Consider the following 27715-nt stretch of genomic DNA (forward strand, 5'->3'; position numbering starts at 1 on the left):
AACTTTTATAAAATTGTGGATGATAAAATATCTTCCTCAGCAGCTGACCGAATGGTTAAATCTCGTCCCCAGTGGCTGACCGATTATAAAATCCCATCCTCAGCAATTGAACGGATGATAAAATCTCATCCTCAGCAGTTGAACGGATGATAAAATCTTGTCCTCAGCGGTTGACGTATGGGTCTATCCTAAAATCATTCTCGTTCTACTACTTCTTTAACAGTGCATCATTTTTATGGTAGTCACATTAACTAACACAGTTTGTATTTCTATTTCTTTCTGCTGTGGCCAGCACTGCACTAGGAACACTTGTCTGAATTGCTGATAACTACTCATTTTGTCAGTATCTCCCTTCTGCTTAGGGGTTCGCCATCCAAGCAGTTTTATATGACCTTTTTATTTCATGCTCATTTCATTAATTTGGTAGCAAATTGTTTACATGCAGATTATATTTTGGTTCAAATGATCTGTAACATCCTGTAGACTGGTCAAGATGGATACATTTTTTTGCTGGCTATGGCACATTTTTTCTGAACCTGTTTATGCACATCCATTAATTTTGTTTGCCATCCCAGCTGCTGTTTCTTTTAATCTGCATTAAGTAGTATTGACTTGTGCCACTAATTGTGTATTTTCCTCATTAAACTGTTCACTAACATTATTGACTTCATTCGATAGTGCAGAGACCAAAACTAGGTAGCTCTACCTGGTGTAGTATATTGTATGTTTTTCATTGCACTCTAACTTAATTGTAGTTATTTCCTATCTACATTTGTTTTCTGCTGCTCCGTAAAAATTCTTCGGCTCTTGCTCTTACCTCAATCTTATTTTTGTTTCCAGCCACCAGTTGCATTGAGAATTCTTTTATCCTTCTTTCTCTCCTGCTCTTATTCATTTTTATTTATCCCATTTTTCTTCTTTGTTTGCTTTGCCATTTTCTTAGGTGTTTCTTCTCTTATCTTCCTTCTCATGTCTTTATTCTTCTGTAAAATTCTTGATCTAGTGTTGTTTTCTACAGAACTGTCTTTTCACTGTTTAGTAATGTGTGGAAATAGTGTCAAATTTTTGTGCTTTTTAATCTTCTGCAAATCCTGATTTCTCTCATTGTTGATCAATTATTATTTTATTACCCAGCTGAACATAAATCTGTAAGTTTCTTTGTACAGTGAGATACAGTTCTTGTGGATTCCTAGCCTTCTTCCAAAATATTACACATTCATGTGCAACTGAATTATCACTTTCACTGATAGTAGATTTCACTTTGTGTATGTTGTACACCAAGACCAACAAAACCTGTTGATTAGATGGTAATTTACGTCCACTGATCAGGTGCTTAACTTCACCAATTAAATAAATAAACAAATAAATAAATGTGTCACTACTTCGTAAACTACTCACCCCGATACAAATAAACATTCATAACATCATAAATGGAAACTGATGCTCACTGAAAGTGGACAGCATGACAGCAGTCAAGCATACACACAAGCAGTAATAAACAAAAACGTAGCGACGTAGCGCAAGTTCTCGGCCACTGCAGCATCGGCTCCTCGTGATCAGTTCTTAGTTCTTTAAATGTCTTCTTGAAACAAAAGGTAAAAAAGAAAGTAGAGGATGTCAAGTGGCTAGCATTGCTGCCTCTAGATCACGGGTCCCGGGTTCGATTCCCGCATGGGTTGGGGATTTTCTCTGCCCAGGGACTAGGTGTTTGTGTTGTCCTCATCATCATCATCATCATCATTTGTGACAGAGGCTAAATTGGACTGTGTGAAAATTGAGACTTTGTACAGGCGCTGATGACTGCTCAGTTGAGCGCCCCACAAACCAAACATCACCGTTATCATCATCACCACCACCACCACCACCACCACCACCACCACCACCACCACCATCACCATCAATCGTGATCAAAGCAAATTTATCCATGTCGGACTTGTCAAAGACCTACTCTTCTTCTCCCAATCACTGCAATGGAAACATGACTTGCCACTGATGTTAGTTTGAAAAAGTGTCATAATTATTACAAATTTATCCAAAATGCAAACATTTCGATTAAGTCTCCATGGAATTGGCCTCAAATTTGACATAACCTCACATACTTTACACCATATCAACATTTGTTAACGAACGTGTACTTAGACGCACTAGGTGACCATCTCATCTTACAAGAAAGGTTCATAAACAGGGATACATTATTTCCTGCAGCATTATTGTCCAATTTTGTTTGAGAATGTTCTTGTAGAATTTGGTACATAGATGGTGAGGGACCAGCACATTTTACTGCTGATGTGAGACAATGTCTAATGTGCCTGTATGGTTCAAGATGGATAGATTGAGCAGGGCTTGTATCTTGGCCTCTAAGGTTATCTGATGTCAAATCATTTAGATGTTTCTGTCTGGTGTCTTATGAAAGATCGAAGAAGTGGAGCAGTGAATCATACAGCCTAGTCAAGCTTAGCAAGATGGTCCTGGGGTATTTGAAAGGATTTGTTACTCATTGCAGAGATGAGTGCAGTATAGCATCCAAATGTGAGGAAGAAACATGGAACACCAGAACACCTCCTTGGACAGGTGCGAGTGTATGGGAATACCCATGGGGGATATCTGGGGCATAATCATAAGTTAGTGTCAACTTATTGCTTCAGCACATGCCCTTTTTGCTCTACAAGTCTGTGAATCTCTCTCTCTCTCTCCCTCTCTCTCTCTCTCTCTCTCTCTCTCTCTCTCTCTCTCTCTCTCTCTCTAAGGCATCATCTGTAGTGAATGTGTGCCTGCCTTACCAGTATAAAATGAATCATTTTTACTCTGTGAAATTGCAACAGAAAGTTGGCAATGCAAAGCCTCAAGTTCCCCAATTAAAGGATTCCATGTGGTGTCCTGCTGATAAGGTCTTCAGGCAGTTGGTTGTCCAATGATTCCTTAATGATGGAATCACAAAAGTTTGGTGTAAGAGTCAGAATTTTTGTTCCAATACACATTGCCTGACAAAGAAAGTGAAGCATGCAGAAGTGGAGGAGGAAATGAAATGAAATTTTGTGGGTACTAGTTATTTCAGTTATAACAATATCGAGACAAATATACAAAGAAAGAACTTGGCAATATGGTCCCATTTACCAGTGTGAGAATGAACCATTCTTACATAGATGCATGCACTGATTTGGTTAGGATGGGGGCCCCTTACTGAGGCAAACTGAGCCACAACTGATGAACTGGTCCGTGAAATGCTGGTTCTGGAATGGAATTGATGTTCACACTGGTCCCACACGTTCTATCAGGGATAGATACAGGTATCTCGCTGGGCACAGAAGTATTTTAATGTCACAGAGACAGTTCATAGAGACATGTACCAAGTGTGAACAAGTGATATTCTGTTGACAAATGGTACAGCAATGTGATTGCACGAGTGGTAATACGTGAGGACAAAGAATTGTGATATACCATTGTGTCACTCATGTCATGAGAGTTCCCTTAATCATTAGCAGCTATGACCTGAAATTAATTCTGGTGGCTCTCCTCACCATGATGCCAGGAGTAACATCGCTTTGCCTCTCCAAAACATTGAAAGAATAGGACTTTTCCTCAGATCTCCACCATACTCCCCAACAGTGATAGCACAGAACTGCTATTCATCACTGATCACAACGTGATGTCATTCATCAGTGCTTGATGCTTCCTGCTCGTAGTACCCGTCCAACCGCAGCCATTTGTGTTGTGATGTTAACAGCAGCCTGTAATGAGATTATAGGTACTTTGTGTGGCTGCTGCTAGTCTTCGATCAATGGTACAAGATGAGAAAGACTGTTTTGAGAGTCCATTACTTTTCCTCGGATGGCAGGTAGATATGTGAAGGGGCTACAGTAAGTGTGGTTCGCTATATGACACCCATCCCTTGTGATGGTCAGACAAGGTAACCAGAATGTTGACGACAAGTATGCCTGCCCTCACGTTCCTATCAATTCCTACATCAGCCACTGTCACATCGAAATGCTTCACAAATCTGGTTGTTGTAAGTTTCAACCAGCTGGCCAAATGAAGACCCACAATGAGGCCCCTTTTAAACTCTGTTAGGTAGTTGTAATGCCATCTCACCCAAATATGTGCATTACCGTGTTCATCATACACTACATCTGAAGCTGTTCATGCCTCTTCTATGCCCTACCCGGCCTTGTAGCAACACTACTTATACTGACCACACAAACTGCAACTTGTCCTTGGGCTCACTCAGTCCAACCTTCCACACTTTCCTGTCTCCCAGACCCAGTATCTGCATGTCTCCCATGCGTCTCATTTTCAGCTGCCCCAGTGGCCTCTTTCCTTCAGCTTCTCCATCCATTACAACCTTTATTACCTTGTTCTCCCCTCTCCTCCTCACATGTCCATACCATCTTAGTCTCTTAATTTTCACACTCGCTACGTCAGGCGGTTTGTATAATTGTCTGAGTTCTCTGTTTTTCCTTATTCCCCACTGTTCATTTTCTTTCACTGGTTCATATATTTTTCTCAGTACTTTATTTTCAAAAGTGATGAGTTTTTTCTCTGTTTTCTTTGTCAGGGTCCAAGTCTCACTTGCAAAGCACACTATTGGCTTGATGATGGTCTGCTTTATTCTTATTTTTGCTGCCTAGATAATAACTTCGGTCTTATGATGTTGTGCATAGCTCGTAGACATCTTCCCCCAGCTTGAATTCTTGTTACTATCTCTTGTTCTATAAGGTTTTGCTGGTTGATGTTGACACCAAGGTACGTGGATGTGTCTGTCTTCTGTATTTTTAGATTCCCGATTTTTAGATGGTTTGGTTCTAAATGAGCTCTTCTTCCTACTACCATGAACTGTGTTTTACTTTCTTTCATACTTAGGCCTACTTTCTTAGCTTCTTCCATTAGCACAGTTCCCATCATCTCCAGGTCTTCCACGTTCTTTCCTATCAGCCCAATATCATCCACAAAAGCAAGGACATTTGTCTTTTTTCCTATGGTGACTCCTGTACTTTTACATGTTAATCTCCTCAGGGTGTCGGTGAAGGCCAAATTTAATAGGGTAAGTAGTAGTATATCATCTCCCTGTCTCACTCTTGTTTTTACTTCAAATGCTTCTGAGAACTCCCCCTGTACTTTCACTCTACACTGCTATTCCATTACAAATATTTTAGTTAGCTTTATCAGCTTTTCAGGTATCCCACACTCTGCCATTATCCTCCACATTTCCTCTCTTACTACGCTGTCATATGCTTTGTTGAAATCTATAAACAGACAAAAGGTATCGTGATTGTGCTCCCACTTCTTATCGAATATTTGTCTTGTGTAAATATTTCGTCGATTGTTGAATTACCTTTTGGGGAACCGTGCTTGTGCTGTGTCTAATATTTCCTCAATGTATGGGTTGAGGCTGTTTAGTATAATTCTTAATATTACTTTATAGCAAGTGCATAGGAGAGATATCCGTCTGTTGTTCTGTGTCAGCATTTTGTCTCTTTTCTTGTATATGGGACATACAGCAGCAGTTTTCCATTCCTCCGGCATTACTTCTTTTCTCCATACCTCTTTTAACAGTTCAGATAACCATTCATGTATCTTCTCTCCCTCTTCTTTGATGAGCTCTACTGATATCATGTATATGCCAGGGGCCTTCCCACTTTTTAGTCTTTTTATTGCATCCTTCACCTCTCTGAGAGTTGATTCTTCGACTAATTGTTTTACATTGTGATTGTTTTCTGCCTTGTTTTCATTGTTGTAGGTATCTACTGGGTTGGTAACAACACTAAACATGAGAAATGGTAATGCACTCTGGTGGCTGTTTTATCTGCAACAGAGAATTGAAAATAAAATGTTCGGCAATAGTATGTTTGCTGGCTTGGAGGAAATGAGTATGTCAGTGGTGCTCCAAAATGTGCTCCTGAATAGTGTATGTCATTTTCCCTGTATAAGACTTGCCACAGTTGCACAGAATCCCGTAAATGTCTGCCTTACACAGCATTAAGTCATCCTTGAACTGATCCTAGAAGTCCCAAAAAATCTGTGAAAGTACGACTGTCTGAGGACATTATCAATTGAAATGGTGTTTCCAGCTGGACTCTGCAAGGACTTCTGTAAGCGGTAAACTTTGTGTATTGTGTAGGCCACATCCCGTTGTGATTCCGCATAATGTCGATAAAGTGACCTGCAACTGATGAAGGCACTGTTAGTGACACAAAGACACACAGCTGAAGCACATACATTCAATCAATTGGTGTACAGCAACTATAAGTACAATGTATATTTGCTGACAGTGTCTTAAATAGAGATGTTTGATATATAATCTCTAGTTGGCACCTGAAGATGATCAGAAGACTCCTGTCCAAAAGAATCGTGGCATAACAACGAAAAAAATCAGTTTTTGACAAAATAATGTAATGGGATGGATAAAAAATCTACTCACCAAGTGGCGACAGACAAAACATATGAAAGAAGGTTATAATTAGGCAAGCATTCGAAGTCAGTGGCTGCTTCTTCAACCAGAAAGGTTGAAGGAGAAGGAAGAGGGGTGAAGGAAAAGGACTGGAGAGATCTAGGAAAAGGAGTAGATTTCGGGAAAGTCACCCACAACCGTGCTTCAGATCAGACTTAGCAGACGGGATGAGAAGGAAAGACTGATTGTTGGGGGGCTGCACTGGATGAGATTTGAAAACCTGAGAGATTAAAGGTGGAAGACAGGGTAATATGCTAGACAGAGATTACTGCTTAAACATTGTGCATGAGTTAATAAGAATGAGAAGCAAAGTGCATTGTATGTAACAGAGGTGGTAGGGGATGGCAAAAAATTGGCAGGTCAGAAAATGAAAGATGTAGAAAACTAAAATGGAGTGAAGAAAAGGAGTAGTTTCTGTGAAGAAATGCTGAGATGGAAGAAATTAACATAAATGAAGGTCAGGTGGGTGGCGAGAACCAAGAACACGTTGTTGCAATGTTTCCCACCTGCGAAGTTCTGAGACACTGGTGTCTGGGGGAAGAATCCAGATCGCGGGTGTGGTGAAACAGGCACCGAGGTCACGATTGTCACGTTGTAGAGCATGCTCTGCAATAGGATATTGTGTGTTGCCGGTATACACCCACTGCCTATGCGCATTCATCCTAGCTGATAGTTTGGTGGTAGTCATGCCAATGTAAAAGACTGAAGAGTGTTAAATAACAGCTGGTATATGATGTGTCATTTCACAGGTAGCTCTCCCTTTGATAATAGATGTTTTGCCAGTTACAGAGCTGGTATAGGCGGTGGTAGGAGGGTGTATAGGGCAAGTTTTGCAGCGGGGGTGCTCACTGGGGTAGTAGCCATAGGATAGGGAAATATCCTGATGGGAAGTTACTGGCGTTTGGCAGTTCCATCAGTATTTCATAGAACAATCAGTATGTGGGGAAACTTATGAAAAATTGTGCTTATTTTATCATCTTCATTGATACAGTTTATTGTATCAAAGGACAGTTCAATCAAGAAAATTTGTAAATTATGAGATAGGAATGCTAACCAATACTTAGCTTCAGGATGTAAATGTTTAGTGATGTTGATGAACACATGTCAGAGTTACAAATAATTTTCTGATGAAGGCAATTACAGCTGAAGTAACCAATGTTCCTGAAATAAACCATTTCCAGCTGTATATGAACATTTATAGGAACATGACCAGTTTTGTGATTCCAGCTCACATCTTCAGATGTACATGTATCAGTAAAACATTTAAGCCCTGATATGGAAAGGAGGGGGACTCAACCTTCTCAAAGTAGTATATGGTTACCCACAACAAGCAGGGTGTCATAGTTCAAATTTTCAAATTGAACAGTCAAGATACAGAAGCGGCCACACTGAGAGAGTGCGGCCTTGCACAGCGAGGCGATTGGACGATTGCTGTCTGCCGCTTCCTGGTAAATGCCCGTTTATCATGTCAGTTTTGTGACTGCTCAATTTGAGCTATGATGCCCTGCTTGTTGCAGGTAACAGTATTTAATTTTGAGAAGGTTGAGTCCCCTTCCTTCCTGTATCAGGGCTTGAATGTTTTGCTGATGTATGTACACCTGAAGATGTGATTTGAAATCACAAAACTGGTTGTCTTCCTGTAAAAGTTCAAGTGCAGCCGAAAGCAGTTTATTTCAGGAACATGAACATATAAAAGCCTCAACACTATTGTAGCTTTAAAACTAGTAGGACCTTCCTCATGGGGGAAGGAGGGGTCATAATCTTGCTTTTCTTCTCCCCCCCCCCCCCCCCCTCCCCCATTTTTTTTTGTCTGTCTGCTTTTTGAATTACTGCTCATTTGTACAGTACAATTATATGAGGCACAAGTACAAAACTGTAGAATATTGGATTGGAGTTGGAAGTGCACTAAATTAAATCAGAGTATCAAAGACTCCCTTCATGTGCCAATTCCTAATAAATGTACTAAATGTGATTTCAGAATGCAAAAACATTAACAATAAGCTTTGCCATGAAAAATAATACCACTGTAGTGTGTAATATAAACAGTCAGCCTAACATCGTGTAGAAAATGTTCTCTTTTGGTATTATGTGGCAAATTTTTGTGGGTGAGTTTGATCCAGTGGAGGCAATTGGAGAAGGCTATTGAGAGTGTTGAGGCATACATGTGAACTATTTTTTATTCATTTTTTTATTAATTATTGCATGTGGAAGATTTGGGGTCTTTGTGACAGAATGGTTCACTGGTATTACTTTAATATCTCTATTGTTCACATACAAATGGTTAACATAGGAAATCAGGATTCCTTCCCTCCCAGCTCATGACAATTCATTTATCAACAAACACTGAAAATGGATTCACACACTGACCACTGATTCAATCCGGTTAAATACATCAAACTTGTCTGCTGATGTTTTGTGTTGGCTGCTATCATTTCTTTGATCATGGCTTGATAGGTTTCTCATAGTTTTTTGTAAACAGAAATCATCTGATATGCCCTTGAAAGTCTGGTTACTAGATTTAACATGTGCCCAAAATAATGATTATTACTATCATTATCATTATTATTATTATTATTATTATTATTATTATTATTATTATTAGTAGTAGTAGTAGTAGTTCAAGTGTGATGTTCCAGTCACTTATTTCTTATGTGCAAAGTGAATGTTTTCTTTCTTGCTGACATTGTTGGCTGGATATTATACCTTCACTTGTTGACTTGCAGAATTTGTGTATTAATGCGTGAATAACTACTCCCATGTTTTATGATGTACCACTACTTTGTGCCAGTTGAGCACACAGTGGCTGCAGTTTAGCAGGTAGACTGAGGTGAGGAGTTATATTCGGGTCGAGGGAGAAAAGAGAGAGAAGGGGAGGGCTGTGGAGGAGGGGTGGTTGCCAGCTCCGAGGGAGGCAGCAGATGTGCTGGACAGGAATGTGGGAGGGACTGATGGCAATTTTACAGGATAGGGATGTGATACAGAGTTGATGACTACATGCAGCACACAGTTACAGTGACTGTGGTATCATGCATCAGTACCACACCACTGGCATCATAGCAATGGAATTGCAAGTTTATGTGAGATGCCAATAGCGGTTATGTGGGATCTCGCAGACCCAAAGAAGCATGTTCGTTGTCCTGTACTTCTAGTAGCTGTGGACCACGAGCACCCTCTGCTGTTGCGATATAGGATGGCCGGCAGCAGGAAAACTGCCCCATTCACGCTCAGAGCCACATCACTACATGGAGCTATGCGGAAACCCCCTAGTCGCAGCCCCATCATTGCTGCTGCTGTAATAGCTGGAATCTTTTACTTACTGCATTATTTGTAATATCTTCATTCACTTGGAGAAATACAAGTTAAGTAAATCTTCCATTTGTTGTGTTAACTTGTTCGCTAATCATTTCTGTTCACGTTAGCAGAGACTGAGGCCAGTCGGATAACGGAAGCAAAGGATGCGCTGCAAGGATAGTTCCCATCTCTGTAGTTCAGAAAAGCTGGTGCTAGACAAGGAGGATCCAGATGATGCAGGATGTGAGGTAGCCATTGAACTCAAGCCCATTACGTTTAGCAGCATGTTCTGCCACTGAGTGATCAGATCTGCTGTGGTTCACAGTTTGGCAGTGGCCATTCATTATGGTGGACAGCTGGTTGTTGGTCGTGCCCACATGAAATGCTGTGCAGAAATTGCAGCAGGGTTGATATGTGATATAGCTGCTTTGATAGGTGCCCATACCACTGGGATAAGGCAAACTATGACAGGACTAGAGTAGGATTTGCTGGGTTTGTGAATCAACCATGTCTTTCGCCTTGGTCTGTCATAGGGATATGACCTCTGTGCAAGGGCTTGGGAGCGGGAGTGGTGTAGGGTTGGGCCAGGATGATGCATAGGTTGGTTGGGAAGGATTGTGTTTAGAATGTTCATCATTTCCAGGCTCACTGATAAATATTCAAAGCGCTGGTGAAAGATGTGGTTCAGTTGATTCAGTCTGGGATGATATTGGGAAATGGTCCCAAGAAGGGCAGCTAATTTTGTACTATCATGAAGTAGGGGAGAGAATGTCATGGATATGATAAGTGAGTTGGGGTGGAAGTCATTAAAACAAAGACTTTTTTGATGCAGTAAGATCTTCTCCTTTGCAGCTGTCTTTTAGGTGGTGGTATCAGTATTGTATCATCAGTGTAGTGAATGTTTTTGATGAAGACTCTGTTAATCTAAATGTCTTTTCATATATCACAAATGGATTCCTGAAATATAGTCTCTGAGTACAAATTGAATATCAGAAGTGTCAGAATGCATACTTGTTCAACCTCTGTACACATATTAACCAAGTTAGTGGCCTCCTTATCCAAGGCTTTTTCACCTCTTCCAATAATAAAACCGTAAAACTATCATGATGTGTCTGCTTGGCTGTTTGAACATGCTAATCTCCAAAACTACTATATGAATTTTAATGGGGTTTTCACAGGTACCTTGAGTGTAGCTTGGGGTACTATATAGGCATGATTTCATCAAAGTGAGATCACGGGAAAATAAGATATTGTAATTTAAAGTTTTATGTGAAATCTTCATGCTTGTCTGTCTAGCTGTTTGAAAATGTTAATCTCCAAAACTACAAGACTGATTTTCAGTGGTTTTAATAGGCACCTGAGCATAGCTTGTGGCAGTGTATAGGCCTTATTTCATTAAAATCTGAGCTTAGTAGTTCAGACGTTTAATTATCAGGGCATAGTACACCAAACACCAAAGAATCAAAAGGTGGCACTGTCAATCAGTGATATGTGTTTTTGGAAGTTTCATCAGTGACAGAATTAAGCACCACAATCTTATCTTCACAAATACAAACTAGCAGCCAATTTACTTGGGTAAGGGATTCACTGATTTTGTTTAATGGTTTAAAAACTTAACATCATTGCTTTGCTTCTTTTGATAGGTTTTATTAATACCCGTTGCTAGGAAAAACTATTTTACAAAGTTTGCTTTGTGATTTGATTAGCTACTTATTACATTCTGATTTTTTTCTATTTACATATAAAAGTCCTGAAAAATGGTCAATTCTTTCTGGATACTTTAGAATAGTTAAAAAGACTGAGGACTGTGCAGTCTGAAGGCCGATGAAGACCATGAGGTGAGGCTTGCTGTGGCTCGAGAACATCAGTTGCTCTTTGGAAACTTTTTCTTAAAGTGAGGCAGAGTGTACTTCTGAAGAACAGCGTCATGCATTATGTTGCTCTTCAGAACCCTTCACTCACAGAGACTTAAAGTTGTAGTTGCTCTTCCGGTAGCCATCTCTACACGGTTCTCTCCCATGTTAGTGAAGCAAATAAGCAGTTTGTTCAGTCCTCAGTCATACTGCTTCAAATGTAAACAAAGAAGCTTTATAAGTCAAGAATATACTGCTTCAAATGTAAACAAAGGAGCTTTATAAGTCAAGAATAAATTCCACATGTTTGAAGTCTTGGGCACAGCTATAAATAAATACCCAGCCAATGACAGACATCTCAACTAGTAATTAATGAAACAGAGGCCTACAATTTTATTTTGATTGTAGCATTTTTCACTAGAATTTGTATCCAAACACTTCCTAAACCCAAACTGTGCACTACCAATGAATTTCTGACATTTTTCTTGTGACATGGATTGATAACTTTCAGAAAATTTTTAAGGAGTGGCTCATAAGACTAATGAGTCTGTGATCTTCATATTCCTACACATTCGTCTGTTTTGGTTAGGAAATAGAAGTTGATAATACAGGGAAGAGTGTTACCTGTATCACAATTTTTTTCGAAAGTTTGTTTAAGACTCTGATACCTTGTTCATCAAGTTTAAAGAGTTCTTCTGGAATTTCATCATTGCTTTATTGGTATTTGAGTTTCACAGTATTGACACCACCCCCAAGAACCAGCTGCAAAGGAGCCACTACCCCCCCCCCCCCCTTCCCCTACTCACCGTCTCCGATTATCATCCTAGACTGCAGCAACTGAACCATGTCCTTTGCCAGGGCATCGCTATTTACCATCATGTCCAGAAATGAAGGACATCCTACTCACAGTCCTTCCCACACTTCCGAAACTGTATTCTGCCAGCCACCCAACTTAACCCAATGTCCTGATCCACCACTACATCACTCACTTCCAACCCCTTGCCACAGGTGTTGAAGGCACAGGTACAAGACCTGCTCTATTCACCCACGCAGCGCATGATACTTCAGCCCTGTCACAGGTTTGGCCTGTCCCATCAGAGGCTGTGGCACATGTGAAAACAGTTATACCATACACCAGCCCTGCTGCAAATTCTGTCCAGCATTTTATGTGGGTATGGCCACCGACCATCTGTCCACCAGAAAGAATAGCCACTGTCTAAGTGTGGTCAAAAGCAGAGTTCACAACCCAATAGTGGAACATGCTGCTGAGACAACATGCTGGAGTTCAGTGACTGCTTCATAACCCATGTCATCTGGATCCTTTCACCCAGCACTAGCTTTTTTAAACTATGAAGATGGGGGCTGCACAGTGTAGGGGCACAGCGCTCTCTCTCTCTCTCTCTCTCTCTCTCTCTCTCTCTCTCTCTGTGTGTGTGTGTGTGTGTGTGTGTGTGTGTGTGTGTGTGTGTGTGTATGGACACATGCACGCGTGCTCGTGCATGGGTTTGCATGCATGCACATGTGTGTGCACATGCTCTAGCTCATTAAAGATTTTACCTGAAAACTAACAACATTTTCATTCTTTTTTGTGGGCCTGTCAACGACTCAGTGCCTTTACTATCAGGTGAGTTGTCTCCTTTACTGCTAAATTATGAAGCTAGCAACATTTCCATTCTTTTTTGTATGTTTGTCAACAACTCAGTGCTTATAGGGCGAGTTGTCTCCTTTACTGCTTTAAGTACTCCAATGTATTGTCATTTCTTTTAGTCTATAACCTTGACTCTTTTTCAGCTCATTGTCAGCATATGTCTTTGCCATATGATTCAATGAGTGAGAGAAGTTGGATGAGGACCCTTCTTGGGAGTTAACTGGATCTTCTATTACTGCTTGATAGATTGATGTCTTGCTTATAAGTTGATAGCACGTCTCAAAAATGAGATCAACAGGAAGTGCAACAAAATGGCTAAGCAGGCATGGCTAGAGGACAAATGTAAGGATGTAGAGCCTTATCTCACTAGGGGTAAGATAGATACTGCCTACAGGAAAATTAAAGAGACCTTTGGAGAAAAGAGTACTACTTGAATGAATATCAAGAGCTCAGGTGGAAACCCAGTTCTAAGCAAAGAAGGGAAAGCAGAAAGGTGGACGGAGTATATAGAGGGTCTATACAAGGGTACTTGAGGACAATATTATCGAAATGGAAGAGGATGTAGATGAAGATGAAATGGGAGATATGATACTGCGTGAAGAGTTTGACAGAGCACTGAAAGACCTAAGTCGAAACAAGGCCCCAGGAGTAGACAACATTCCATTAGAACTACTGACAGCCTTGGGAGAGCCGGTCCTGTCAAAACTCTACCATCTGGTGAGCAAAATGTATGAGACAGGTGAAATACCCTCAGACTTCAAGAAGAACATAATAATTCCAATCCCAAAGAAAGCAGGTGTTGACAGATGTGAAAATTACCAAACTATCAGTTTAATAAGTCATGGCTGCAAAATACTAACGCGAATTCTTTACAGATGAATGGAAAAACTGGTAGAAGCTAACCTCGGGAAAGATCAGTTTGCATTCAATAGAAATAAGGGAACACATGAGGCAATACTGACCCTACGACTTATCTTAGAAGCTAGATTAAGAAAAGGCAAACCTATGTTTCTAGCATTTGTAGACTTAGAGAAAGCTTTTGACAATGTTGACTGGAATGCTCTCTTTCAAATTCTGAAGGTGGCAGGGGTAAAATACAGGGAGCGAAAGGCTATTTACAATTTGTACAGAAACCAGATGGTACTTATAAGAGTTGAGGGACATGAAAGGGAAGCAGTGGTTGGGAAGGGAGTAAGACAGGGTTGTAGCCTCTCCCTGATGTTATTCAATCTCTATATTGAGCAAGCAGTAAAGGAAACAAAAGAAAAGTTCGGAGTAGGTATTAAAATCCGTGGAGAAGAAATAAAAACTTTGAGGTTCGCCGATGACATTGTAATTCTGTCAGAGACAGCAAAGGACTTGGAAGAGCAGTTGAACGGAATGGACAGTATCTTGAAAGGAGGATATAAGATGAACATCCACAAAAGCAAAACGAGGATAATGGAATGTAGTTGAGTTAACTCGGGTGATGCTGAGGGAATTAGATTAGGAAATGAGACACTTAAAGTAGTAAAGGAGTTTTGCTATTTGGGGAGCAAAATTACTGATGATGGTTGAAGTAGAGAAGATATAAAATGTAGACTGGCAATGGCAGGGAAAGCGTTTCTGAAGAAGAGAAATTTGTTAACATCGAGTATAGATTTAAGTGTCAGGAAGTCGTTTCTGAAAGTATTTGTATGGAAGTGAAACATGGACGATAAATAGTTTGGACAAGAAGAGAATAGAAGCTTTCAAAATGTGGTGCTACAGAAGAATGCTGAAGATTAGATGGGTAGATCACATAACTAATGAGGAGGTATTGAATAGGATTGGGGAGAAGAGGAGTTTGTGGCACAACTTGACTAGAAGAAGGGATCGGTTGGTAGGACATGTTCTGAGGCATCAAGGGATCACCAATTTAGTATTGGAGGGCAGCGTGGAGGGTAAACATCATAGAGAGAGCCCAAGAGATGAATACGCTAAGCAGATTCAGAAGGATGTAGGCTGCAGTACGTACTGAGAGATGAAGAACGTACTGAGAGATGAAGAAGCTTGCACAGGATAGAGTAGCATGGAGAGCTGCATCATACCAGTCTCAGGACTGAAGACCACAACAACAACAACAACACAGAAATGTAGATGTTATATTATGCTAATATATTTAGGCAACTGTTTATAGCCAGATCACAGCCTGGCAAGCCGAAAATACTGTTAACTAAATAATTATATTGCATGGAACGTCCACATTGCTGTTCTTTTCATTTATAAAATACATTTTGGGCATATTGCTAAACAACAAATACGATCCATTGTAGTGTCCTGAGTGTAGTGTAATTGAGTCCCCTTACACACATGGTATTCTTACCAGATAGGATTGCTGGAGGACATCATAAGAGTCCCAAGAAGGGCAGCTAATTTTGTATTATCATGAAATAGGGGAGAGAATGTAGTGGATATGATAAGTGAGTTGGGATGGAAGTAATTAAAACAAAGACTTTTTTGATGCAGTGAGATATTCTCATGAAATTTTAATCACCAATTTTCTCCTCTGAATGTGAAAATATTTTATTGACATCAGCTTACACAGGTAAAATGATGATTGTAATGAAATAAGAGAAACCGGAGCATTTAAGTGTTCATTTTTCCCATGCACTGTTTTCTGTTAGAGAGTGGAACAGTAGAGAAATAGTCTTAAGGTGGTTCGATGAACCCTCTGCCAGACACTTCATTGTGAATTCCAGAGTATTCAAACAATGGAAAATCCAGGATGGAATGTAACAAAATTATGAAAGGGATAGTTGTTACCACATAGCGGAGATGCTGAATTGCTGGTAGGCGCAACAATAGATTGACACAAAATAAGCTTTCGGCCAACAAGGCCTTTGTCAAAAATAGACCCCCCCCCCCCCCACACACACACAAGCAACTCCACCCTCACGGCCATACTCTCATGGCAGCTGAAGCCAGAATAGTGCCAGAGCCTGTGTCGTGTGTGAATGAGTGTGCTTGAGTGTGTGTGTGTGTGTGTGTGTGTGTGTGTGTGTGTGTGTGTGTGTGTGTGTCGTCTATTTTTGACAAAGGCCTTGTTGGCTGAAAGCTTTTTTTTATGGCAGTCTTTTTGTTGTGCCTATATGCGACTCAGCATCTCCGCTATATAGTGAGTAGCAACTATCCTTTCCGTAATATTGTTCCAGAGTATTCATGTAGACGTAGATTGAGTTTCAGTGACAACACTTGTCTCAGCTGATCGTCCTGCTTTGTTGCCCGAGTTGTCTCCTTTACAACTCTCATTCTTCAGTCTGCCAGTGTTTCCCTCTTATCCTTGGAAAACTGAAATGAATTATTTCTCTGTATCTCACTGGATTGGTAATCATGAAAGATATGCTACGGTGAAGAATGCCATAGAGACAGCCTTGGTCTTATTTCCAGAAAGGGATTTCCACTTCACGATGTAATGTGAGCTTAAATGTACCTGCTTCTTGAGTAAGTTAATTTGTCAATAAGTTCTCATTCACCTCTGTAAATTAGCAATTCTGACTTGCTTACAATGTAGAGCCAAAATAACCCTGTAACTCAGTGTAGACATGGACTCATTATCCTCTGCACCTTCTTTTATACTGGAAGTATAAATTCGAATAATGTTGCAATTTTCTACAAAATGGTGGAGAAATATGTTTTCGGTAATGAGATTGTATTGAACTAATCAGATTATATTAAACTTGTATTATTATACAGAAGTAACACTTCACACATAGATGAATAGCAACTTCATACAAAGATGAAGTGTAACATTGTATTTACTCAGTACATCAAACTGGGCGGTTCATAACAGAAGACTTATATCAAAACCAATGAAAGCTATGTACAGAATGACCCTCAGACTCTCCAGGTATCAGTGACATCATCACGAGTGTCCCCAAAGTCCTCCTTCCATGGATCACGCTGTCTCTAAGGCAGGATCTGAGGACACAGAATAAACCACAGACCAGCAGGTACTGTGATGCTTAGTAAAAGTGCTATTACCATCCCATCTTGCAGATATGGTCAGTCTATCTGACTCCAGATTAAATACACAGAAGGAAAAGAGACTTCCAAACAGCATATTATACTAAATTCTTTACTTAAATAAACTTTTATAGTGGCGATCATCATTTGTTGGTTTGATAGATGCTGTGCAACACATCAATTCACTAAAGCGATATGTTGCACTGCAGTGCTCTAATGACACTGATAGATTACAGCTGGTTGCTGTATAAGGACTCCAAGTGGCCATTTTTGGTTGAAGTAATGTTTGGTAGTTAGACAGAATACAAATGTGTACAGAATATTGTGCTCTCTCAGCTTATTGACTGGACAATACTCAGAATAGTACAGAAAATTGAAAGAAAAGGGGGATAAGAGGAAAAACCATCAGTTCAGTTGTGTACTTTGCATTGTATTTCATTTTATGAGTTGATACTTCGATTTCAAAAAATAGCTACTCTCTGTACTGTTCTGTGAATCTTCTGCATACTTAGAACTTATATTTTGTTTGTTACTAACATTCTATAATCTTCATTTCAGGAACAGAAAGTGAATAGTGTTCCTCCCCCATTGACATCGATGAAGCTGTACCCGATGTTGAGTTATTTTAAAACATATGAAGACTATAAAAAAGTACTGCTGCCTTTAATGTTACATGATGTATGGGAATCAATAACCAAAGATATGGAAGGAACAAAGAATGCTGGCAGGTATTAATTTTCATTTCTTCTCACTTAAATACTACTACTGATGCAGTGAAATTACACTTTTTTTTTTTTTTTTTTTTTTTTTTTTTTTTTTTTTTTTTTTTTTTTTTTTGCGCTATTGAAATATCAGTTTGTTACAAATATGTGTTGTTTGTCTAATTTATGTAATTTAAGAAAAGAAAAGAAAAATGAAGTATGTGAATATAGTTGTTTCTCTGTAATGTATATAAAAGTGTTAAATACTACTAATCTTAAATAATTCCAATTCCAAAGAGCTGGTGCTCATAGTTGGGAATATTACTGAACTATGAGTTTAATAAGTCATGGTTGCAAACTGCTAACATGATTTCTTTACAGAGGAATGGAAAAACTGGTAGAAACCAATCTCAGGGAAGATTAGTTTGGATTCTGGAGAAATGTAGGAACACACAAGGCAATATTGACCCTGTGACTTATCTTAGAAGATAGGTTAAAGAAAGGCAAATCTAGCATTTGTAGACTTAGAGAAAGCTTTTGACAGTTTTGACTGGAGTACTCTGTTGGAAATTCTGAAGGTAGCATGGGTAAAATACAGGGAGCTAAAGGCTTTAAAAACTTGTACAGATACCAGACATTAGCTATGAGTGTTGATGGGCACGAAAGGGAAGCGGTGTTTGAGGAGGAGGGGGGGGGACACAGTTGTAGCCTATCCTCAGTGTTATTCAATCTGTACATTGAGCAAGCAAGAATTAAAGTTCAGAAAGAAGCAACAAAAACTTTGAGATTTGCCAGTGACATAAATCTATCAGAGACAGCAAAAGACGTGGAAGAGTGGGTGAAGGGAATGGATGATGTCTGGAACAGAGGATGTAAGATGAATATAAACAAAAGCACAAAAAGGATAATGGCATGTGGTCGAATTAAATCAGATGATGCTGAGGGAATAAGATTAGGAAATGAGACACTTAAAGTAGTAGATGAGTTTTGTTATTTGGGCAGCAAAATAACAGATGATGGCCGAAATAGAGAGGGCATAAAATGTAGACTGGCAAGAAAAGCGTTTCTGAAGAAGAGAAATTTGCCAATATCGAAGATAGTTTTAAGTGTTAGGAATTTTTTTCTGGAAGTATTTGTATGGAATGTAACCATGTATGGAAGTGATAACATGGACAATAAACAATTTAGACAAGAGGAGAATAAAAGCTTTTGAAATGTGGTGCTACATAAGAATACTGAAGATTAGATGGGTAGATCACATAAATAATGAGGAGGTACTGAATAGAATTGGGGAGATAAGAAATTTGTGGCACTATCTGACTAGAAGGAGGGATCGTTTGGCTGGGGACATCTGAGATATTGAGGTATCACCAATTTAATATTGGAGGGAAGTGTTGGGGGTAAAAGGCAGAGACCAAGAGGTGCATAAAATAAGCAGAATTAGAACGATGCAGGTTGCATTAGTTATTTGGAGATTAAAGAGGCTTGTGCATGATATAGTAGCATGGAGAGCTGCACCAAACCAGTCTTTGGACTGAAGACCACAACAACGCAGCTGTACATATGTGTATATCAAATCTTTCTGCTGAAATGAAAAATGCTATAATGTAAAACATCCAATCGTATAAAGAAGTGTTCTCTTTTTTCATAAAATGGTACTGTGGTTAGTGTTACTGAAGAGCAATGCAAGTACAGAAAAATTGGGTGGATTCTTAAAATGTTATGGATTTGTAGTTGGGTCATTTGTTGTTTCCTTTGTTATATGTGTTTTGCTCTGTGTAGTTAGTAACTGGAATAGTTCTTTAGATTATTAAATAATCTTTTCAACAACAACGATCATTTGATGCCCATGTGGGACAAAGGCATCCTTCAGACTTCTCCATGTATTACAAGCTTCAGCTGCATGCATCAGCATTGCTCCTCTGAGTTTTCTAACATCGAGCAGCCAACTTCCATTGGGTTGTTGTCTAGGTTTTATCTCTTGGAGGATAATAGATTACTTTCTTCTGGAAGTCTGAGCTACATCGCCTTTCTCGTACATCTTGCACATCAGATGGAAGAGTTTTGTCATGGCTGACTCTCCCAAGGCTATCAGTAGTTCTGATGAAATGCCGTCTAGTCCCTGGGCCATGTTTCAGTTTAGATCTTTCACTGCTCTATCAAATTCTTGTTGCAGTATCATATCTTCCATCTCATCTTCATATATGTCCTTTTCCAGTTCTACAATATTGCTCTGAAGTTCATCTTCCTTTTATTGACCCTCTATCTACTCCTTCAGTCTTTCAGCTTTCTCTTATTTGCTTAGGGCTGATTTCCCATCTGAAATCTTGATATTCATACAGTTGCTTTTCTTTTCTCCGCGGGCCTCTTTAATTTTCTTGCCGGTGGTATCTTTCCCCTAGTGATACATGCTTCTAAATACATACATTTCTCCTCTAGTCATTCCTGCTTAGCCATTTTGCCATTCCTGTCAATCTGATTGGTAGATGTACTAATGTGGTGGATGTGGGCTTCACGTCAATCTTGGCTATCAAATGCCTTCACTGTGCTGTTCGTAATACCTTGCGCACATTCCTATTTTCTTATTCATTATTAAACCTGCTTGTGCATTGCATTAGTGTTTCAAATGTACTCAGTAATATTGAGGTCAGATGGCTGAGATGGCTATGTTCCTGAAGCTATTCTGATACACACTGAGAAGATATGGGTTTTATTGAAGGTATGGATTGCCTGTGGCATGTTGTAGGCAGATAAATGGATGCCTATGATCAAAAGCAATAGATACATGTGTCATCGGCAGCGAGAGGCTGGCAAGTACATCGGGGGCTCATACAAACAACAGTCATAGAGAAGGCCTCTACCACCTGTCTGAAAGTTACTGTATTTACATGCAGGGTGCATCACCTTGCGTAGTTTTTTGATGTACTCAATCACCTGCCATTAGTGAGCAGTAATGTAACCTTTTTTCGGTGCTTTGAACATCCAATAATGGTACTCCTGCTTGTGTGCTAATCTCTGTGCCCTGTAAGGTGTGGAGCAGAGATAAACCTGTGGTGTTGTGACTTTCATACACCATAGACAGGAATCAGATCTGAAGGTATGAACCACTGATTGTTGCTGTTCACTGTTGAATTGCTGAGTAAGTTAGTCCCATTGTGGCCCATCTAATCACTGGTATAATTCACTATAATTAACACTTGACTCCTGTCACAACATATTAGATATAAATGTATGAAAGTAGCCTGTGTTGTCCCACCGAGGGCAAAGGCCTCCTACAACTAGGGATAGCTACTTTTTAGACTCACACGGTGAGCTAGTCCACATAAGCGGGTTCTGCACTTACCAATGCACACTAAGCATTGAATTACACTTGTTCACTTAGTTGTGGTTCTAGTTCTTTAGACTCCTTTCTGTTTCTGGCTATGCTGGTCCACTATCTTCCTGCTTGTTTTCTGAATAAGTCCGGCCATTTGCGACTTGGTCTTCCTGGGAGTCTCTTGCCGATTTAGGGTTCCCATGTTGTAGCTCGTGCCATCCACCTGTCTTGTTGCAACCTCACCATATGGCCACCCCATTTCCATTTGGTCTTCGTAGCCTGTTGTGTCATGTCTATTGTTGCTGACATCTTTCAATTTGAGCTCTGTCATTGATTTTCCTACTCGGATAACAAAGAACAGCAGTACATTGATAGATAACTTTTTTATAGACCAAGATAAGTTTAAGGACATAAACGCTTATCCTGTTGAGAATGGTCTTTCAGATCATGGTGCACAGCTAGTTACAGTACATGACATAGCTCCAGGCAGTATATCAAATCAGACTTTCAAAGCAGTGCGTTCAATTAACAATATAAATATTGCAAACTTTAGGGAAAGCCTACGGCACCTAGACTGGGATGAAGTGCATAAGGAACCCGATGCAAACTTGAAATAGAAATTATTTCACGATACATTTTTTAAGGGTATTTGAAAATTGTTTTCCCAAGAAAATAGTTAAACATAATTCCAAGAAAACATATAAAAAACCTTGGCTAACTAAAGGAATAAGATTATATTGCGACTGTAAAAGAGAACTGTATCTAACAGCAAGAGGGAGTACTGACCCCGAAATTGTTCAATATTATAAAAACTATTGTGTGGTACTAAGAAAAGTTATTAAAAAGTCCAGAAGCATGTGCATCATGTCTGAGATCAGTAACTCTGATAATAAAATTGAAGCAATTTGGAATATTATTGAAAGGGAAACAAGGCAACCAAGAGCGCAGGAAGACTTTAGTGCCATAAAACTGAATGACAAGTGTACTAATAAACAATCAGAAATTGAAAATATTTTCAATAATCATTTTTTAAATGTTGTGGAGAAAATAGGATCTAGATCTTCACTAGAAGAGGCAAGGCTACTAATAGAAGAGGCCATACCTGTGCAGTTTGAAACAACTGTAATCCCACCAACTTCTCCCTCTGAAATCAGTAAAATAATAAACTCACTGAAAAGTAAAAGCTCTTACGGAATTGATGGCATTTCCAGCAAGGTACTTAAAACTTCTTCCCCACAGATAAGTAGGATTCTCAGCCACGTATGTAATAGCTCTTTGGAGCAGGGTGTTTTCCCTGATAGACTGAAATATGCCATTGTAAAACCATTGCATAAAAAGGGGGACACGTTGGATGTCAACAACTACCGCCCAATCTCTCTTCTGACAGCTCTATCAAAATTTTTTGAGAACGTAATGTATTCAAGAGTAGCCTCCCATATTTGTAAAAATAAAGTACTAACAAAATGTCAGTTTGGTTTTCAGAAAGGCATTTTCAACAGAAAATGCTATATACGCTTTCACTGATCAAATATTAAATGCTCTGAATAATCGGACATCACCCATTGGTATTTTTTGTGATCTCTCAAAGGCCTTTGATTGTGTAAATCATGGAATTCTTTTAGATAAGCTAAATCATTATGGTTTGAGGGGGGCAGTGCACAAATGGTTTAATTCATACTTAACTGGAAGAATGCAGAAAGTTGAAATAAGTGGTTCATGTAATGTTTAAACAACAGCTGATTCCTCAAACTGGGGGGCTATCAAGTACGGGGTCCCACAGGGTTCGGTCTTAGGTCCTTTACTGTTCTTGATATACATTAATGACTTACCATTCCACATTGATGAAGATGCAAAGTTAGTTCCTTTTGCTGATGATACAAGTATCGTAATAACATCCAAAAACCAAGAACTAAGTGATGTAATTGTAAATGATGTTTTTCACAAAATTATTAAGTGGTTCTCAGCAAACGGACTCTCTTTAAATTTTGATGAAACACAGTATATACAGTTCTGTACAGTAAATGGCACAACTCCAGTAAAAATAAAATGGAAATGTCGTGTGGCTAGGGCCTCCCGTCGGGTAGACCGTTCGCCTGGTGCAGGTCTTTCGATTTGACGCCACTTCGGCGACCTGCGCGTCGATGGGGATGAAATGATGATGATTAGGACAATACAACACCCAGTCCCTGAGCGGAGAAAATTTCCGACCCAGCCGGGAATCGAACCCGGGCCCTTAGGATTGACAGTCTGTCGCGCTGACCACTCAGCTACCGGGGCGGACACAACTCCAGTAATAAATATAGACTTTGAACAGAAGTCTGTAGCTAAGGTAGATTTTTCAAAATTTTTAGGTGTGTCCATTGATGAGAGGTTAAACTGGAAGCAACACATTGATGGTCTGCTGAAACGTCTGAGTTCAGCTACGTATGCTATTAGGGTTATTGCAAATTTTGGTGATAAGAATCTCAGTAAATTAGCTTACTATGCCTACTTTCATTCACTGCTTTCATATGGCATCATATTCTGGGGCAATTCATCGTTGAGTAGAAAGGTATTCATTGCTCAAAAACATGTAACCAGAATAATTGCTGGAGCCCACCCACGGTCATCCTGCAGACATCTGTTTAAGGATCTAGGGATCCTCACAGTAACCTCACAGTATATATATTCACATACGAAATTTGTTGTTAATAATCCAACCCAGTTCAAAAGTAATAGCAGTGTGCATAGCTATAACACCAGGAGAAAGGATGATCTTCGCTATGCAGGGTTAAATCTGACTTTTGCACAGAAAGGGGCAAATTATGCTGCCACAAAAGTCTTTGGTCACGTACCAAACAGCATCAAAAGCCTGACAGATAGCCAACTAACATTTAAAAATAAATTAAAAGAATTTCTAGATGACAACTCCTTCTACTCATTGGCTGAATTTTTAGATATAAATTAAGCAGAAAAAAAAACAAAAAAAAAAAAAAAAACTTAAACATCAGTGTCATGCAATATATTTTGTAATGTAATATCTTGTACAGACATCTTTTATTAACCTGACACGTTCTATATCATTACGAAGTGACGTATTCATGATCTATGGAACAAGAATTAATCTAATCTAATCTTGTATATCGAGGTGTTCGATATCCTGTCTTTCAGAGAGATGCCAAGGATCTTCCTCTGCATTTTCCTTTGGCATACCTGTAGAGTGTTTCTCTCTTTGGCTTTGAGAGCCTATATCTGACATCCATATAATAACACTGTAAAAACGCAGCTTTCGAGTGCTTCCATTTCGATCCTCCTATTCAGGGTTCTGTCGAGCAATACAAACATTTAAGGCCCAGAAAGCTTTCCAAGCTAAGGAAACTCTTAATTTTTGTTTCTTTTTCCATTTTGGTGTTAAAGGAAATTATTTGGCCTAGGTATATGTATTGTGATACATACATTAGTCTGCCATATTGCTTTGTATGTTAAGCTCCTGGACCATTGATTGCAGTTCCTTTGCAGTTTTGGTCAAGATGACTATGTCATCAGCGAACCTCAAATTTGTTAGTCTATTGCCATTGGGGCATATTCCAACTTTCTTATTCTGTTGTAGTTTCCTGAATATGTCCTCCAGTGTGCGTGTAGATAGTTTTGGGGGAATGGAATCCCCTCGTCTAACTCCTATTTCCATGCAGAAAAGTTGGCGTATCTTTTCCATTTTAACTATAGCGAAGCTGTTGTTTTGAATGTTTCTTAGTAATTGGATGTATTTTGCTTCTACTCCTTGGTTTCTTAGTGCTTGAAGTATGTTTGAGTGTTTAATAGTATTGAGTGCTTTGCTGTAATCAACAAAAGGAAGGTATATTTTGAGGTGGCAATCTTCTGATTGTTCTATTATGTGATAAATGGTTTGAATATGGTCCACTGTGCTATTCCTTTGTGGAATCCTGCTTGTTCTGAGGGTTGGTTGCTGTATAGTGTTTTTGTTAATTGCCTTGTTAGGATTTTTGTGAACAGTTTATATAGGTTAGGCATGTCATTTTTCATAGCTTTTTTGTGCAAAAGTACAATCGTACTTGTTTTCCACTGATCAGCTATGTCTTCGGTTTGTATGATTTTGTTGAACACTTCTGTGATGATTGGTTTAGGAGATCTTGGGCTTCTTTTAAGAGCTCATTGTATATGTTGTCTTCTCCAGGTGACTTTCCATTTTTCAATTCAGTGATGGTTGTTCTAACCTGGCTGTGTATTATAGCGGGTATGGTTCCAGTGGTGTTTGGGTCTGAATCGATAGGGTTGTGGTCTGTGGCTTTGTTTGGTAGAGAACTTGTGTATGTTACTTTGTAGAATTCCGTTGCTGATTTGATTATATCCTCTCTTGTGTTTGGATGTTCTCCCACCTGATTCTTCGTTCCTAGTATCCATTGTTTCCCACCCTGGTCGATTATTCTCGCTTTTCTAATTGATTTGTTTCTTTCTAGTATTTGTTTTGTTGATGCTCATGGTGCTAGTGGATATCTTTCCGTATTTCCCTTTTCCTTATTTTGTCTAGTTTTGCGTGTTCTTCTTTATTCCTGTCTGAAATATCTCTAGTTTTTAACATTATCGATCTGTGGTCGATTAGCTGTATGGTACTCTGACTTAATTTGATTTGACTTTTCTTTATTTGCTGTCTTTGCTTGTGTCCTTGTGAGCTTGCTATATGCATTTTTCTAGAGCATTATACATATCATGACTGCTTTGCTTTGTATTGATATTTGCTTGTTGTAGTTCCTTCTGTAGTTCTTGTTTAAATTTGTCTGTGTTCAGTTTTTCTATTTCTGGTTTGCTTGCTTTTCCTACGTTTCTTCATTTCTTTGGATTTTTTATTTTTTCCCTCACCGTACTATGGTCTGTGCTAAATTTTATTTGTGAGGTTACTTGGAAGTTCTTTATTATGTTTTGTTTATCCATTAGAATGTAATCTATTTCGCTTTTCGCCTTGCCATCTGGCAAGTCCCAAGTCCATATTTGGTTTTGATTTTTCCTGAAGAAGATGTTGGTTATTTTGTGTTCTTGAGCAAATTGTACCATTCTTCCTCCTCTCCTGTTCCTTGTTCCAAAGCCATGTGGTCCGACTGGGTCTTTGTCATCGTTACTGGGGGGGGGGGGGGGGGGGGCTGACTTTACTGTTGAAATCTCCAATTATTAGGTTTATTGGTGATCAATATCTCTTAAAGGTGTCATCTAGTTTCTCATAGAAATCTTCTAATTCTTTGTTGGTACTTGTTTCTGTTGGGGCGTATATTTGTATGATTGTTGTTTGATGACTTTGTGTGGTAAGTTTCACAGCTGCTATTCTTTCCGACATTCCCACTATTATGAAACTTCCTGGCAGATTAAAACTGTGTGCCGGACCGAGACTCGAACTCAGGACCTATGCCTTTCGCGGGCAAGTGCTCTACCAACTGAGCTACCCAAGCACGACTCATATCAGTGCACACTCCGCTGCAGAGTGAAAATCTCATTCTGGAAACATCCCCTAGGCTGTGGCTAAGCCATGTCTCCACAATATCCTTTCTTTCAGGAGTGCTAGTTCTGCAAGGTTTGCAGGAGAGCTTCTGTTAAGTTTGGAAGGTAGGAGACGAGGTACTGGCAGAAGTAAAGCTGTGAGGACGGGGCGTGAGTCGTGCTTGGGTAGCACAGTTGGTAGAGCACTTGCCCGTGAAAGGCAAAGGTCCCGAGTTCGAGTCTCGGTCCGGCACACAGTTTTAATCCGCCAGTCAGTTTCATATCAGCGCACACTCCGCTGCAGAGTGAAAATCTCATTCTGGACTCCCACTATTTCTTGTATTGATGATTTTAAGTCACTTTTGATGATGAAGCCTATCCCTCTTTGTCCTGGGGTTGATCCCTTGTAATACAGCAGATTGCTGTTTGGTTTCTCTGTGATGGCATCCCGTTTTCCTTACTTCGCATAATCTGAGTATATCGAATTTTATTTCTTTTAGTGAACTTTTGAGCTCTTCTTCTCTCTCTATGATTCTCAGCATTTGTAAGTTCAGTGTTCCTACTATGATTTCGTTATTATTACTCCGTGTTGGTCTGGTGCTCTTGACCGTAGTTTCTTCTGTATTGTCTGTTGTTGTTATATTACATTCTTGCCCAGTGGTGTGTGTGTTTTTACAGTCTTTGGGCTCCATATCAGCATATTCCCTTCTTGTTTTCTTCTTTGTTTAGCGTAATTCCACACCACCTCTTGTTGCACTTCTTGTGGATCGAAAGAAGCGAAATCAGCATATTAATGTGTCCTTAGGCCAGAAATCTGAATTTTGTGTGATTTCTAGGTCTCCAAAAGGAATTCCCACCTTGAAGGTTTTTTTGTTTCCTAATGTGTGTAGTTCCTCATATTCTAAAGGTCCTGTTATTCCGTTCTGTAGCAGATATTTCATCACTATTTCATTTGCAGTGTTTTTCTTGAGATTGCCGATGTACAACCATGCTGCTTTGTCTTTTGCTTCA

The 27715-nt window shown here is 39.5% G+C and overlaps 1 protein-coding gene across 1 annotated transcript in view; it reads left to right on the forward strand.

The window, feature by feature from the left end:
- Positions 1 to 27715, forward strand: part of LOC126473983 (uncharacterized) — a 243021-nt gene that overhangs the window by 90717 nt on the left and 124589 nt on the right. Inside the window, exon 7 of the mRNA XM_050101371.1 lies at positions 17780 to 17949. Coding sequence (XP_049957328.1) covers positions 17780 to 17949 — 170 coding nt within the window. The remainder of the gene's footprint in view (positions 1 to 17779; positions 17950 to 27715) is intronic.

Source organism: Schistocerca serialis, chromosome 4 (genome assembly GCF_023864345.2).
Source record: "Schistocerca serialis cubense isolate TAMUIC-IGC-003099 chromosome 4, iqSchSeri2.2, whole genome shotgun sequence".
In the NCBI taxonomy this organism is placed as follows: domain Eukaryota; kingdom Metazoa; phylum Arthropoda; class Insecta; order Orthoptera; family Acrididae; genus Schistocerca; species Schistocerca serialis.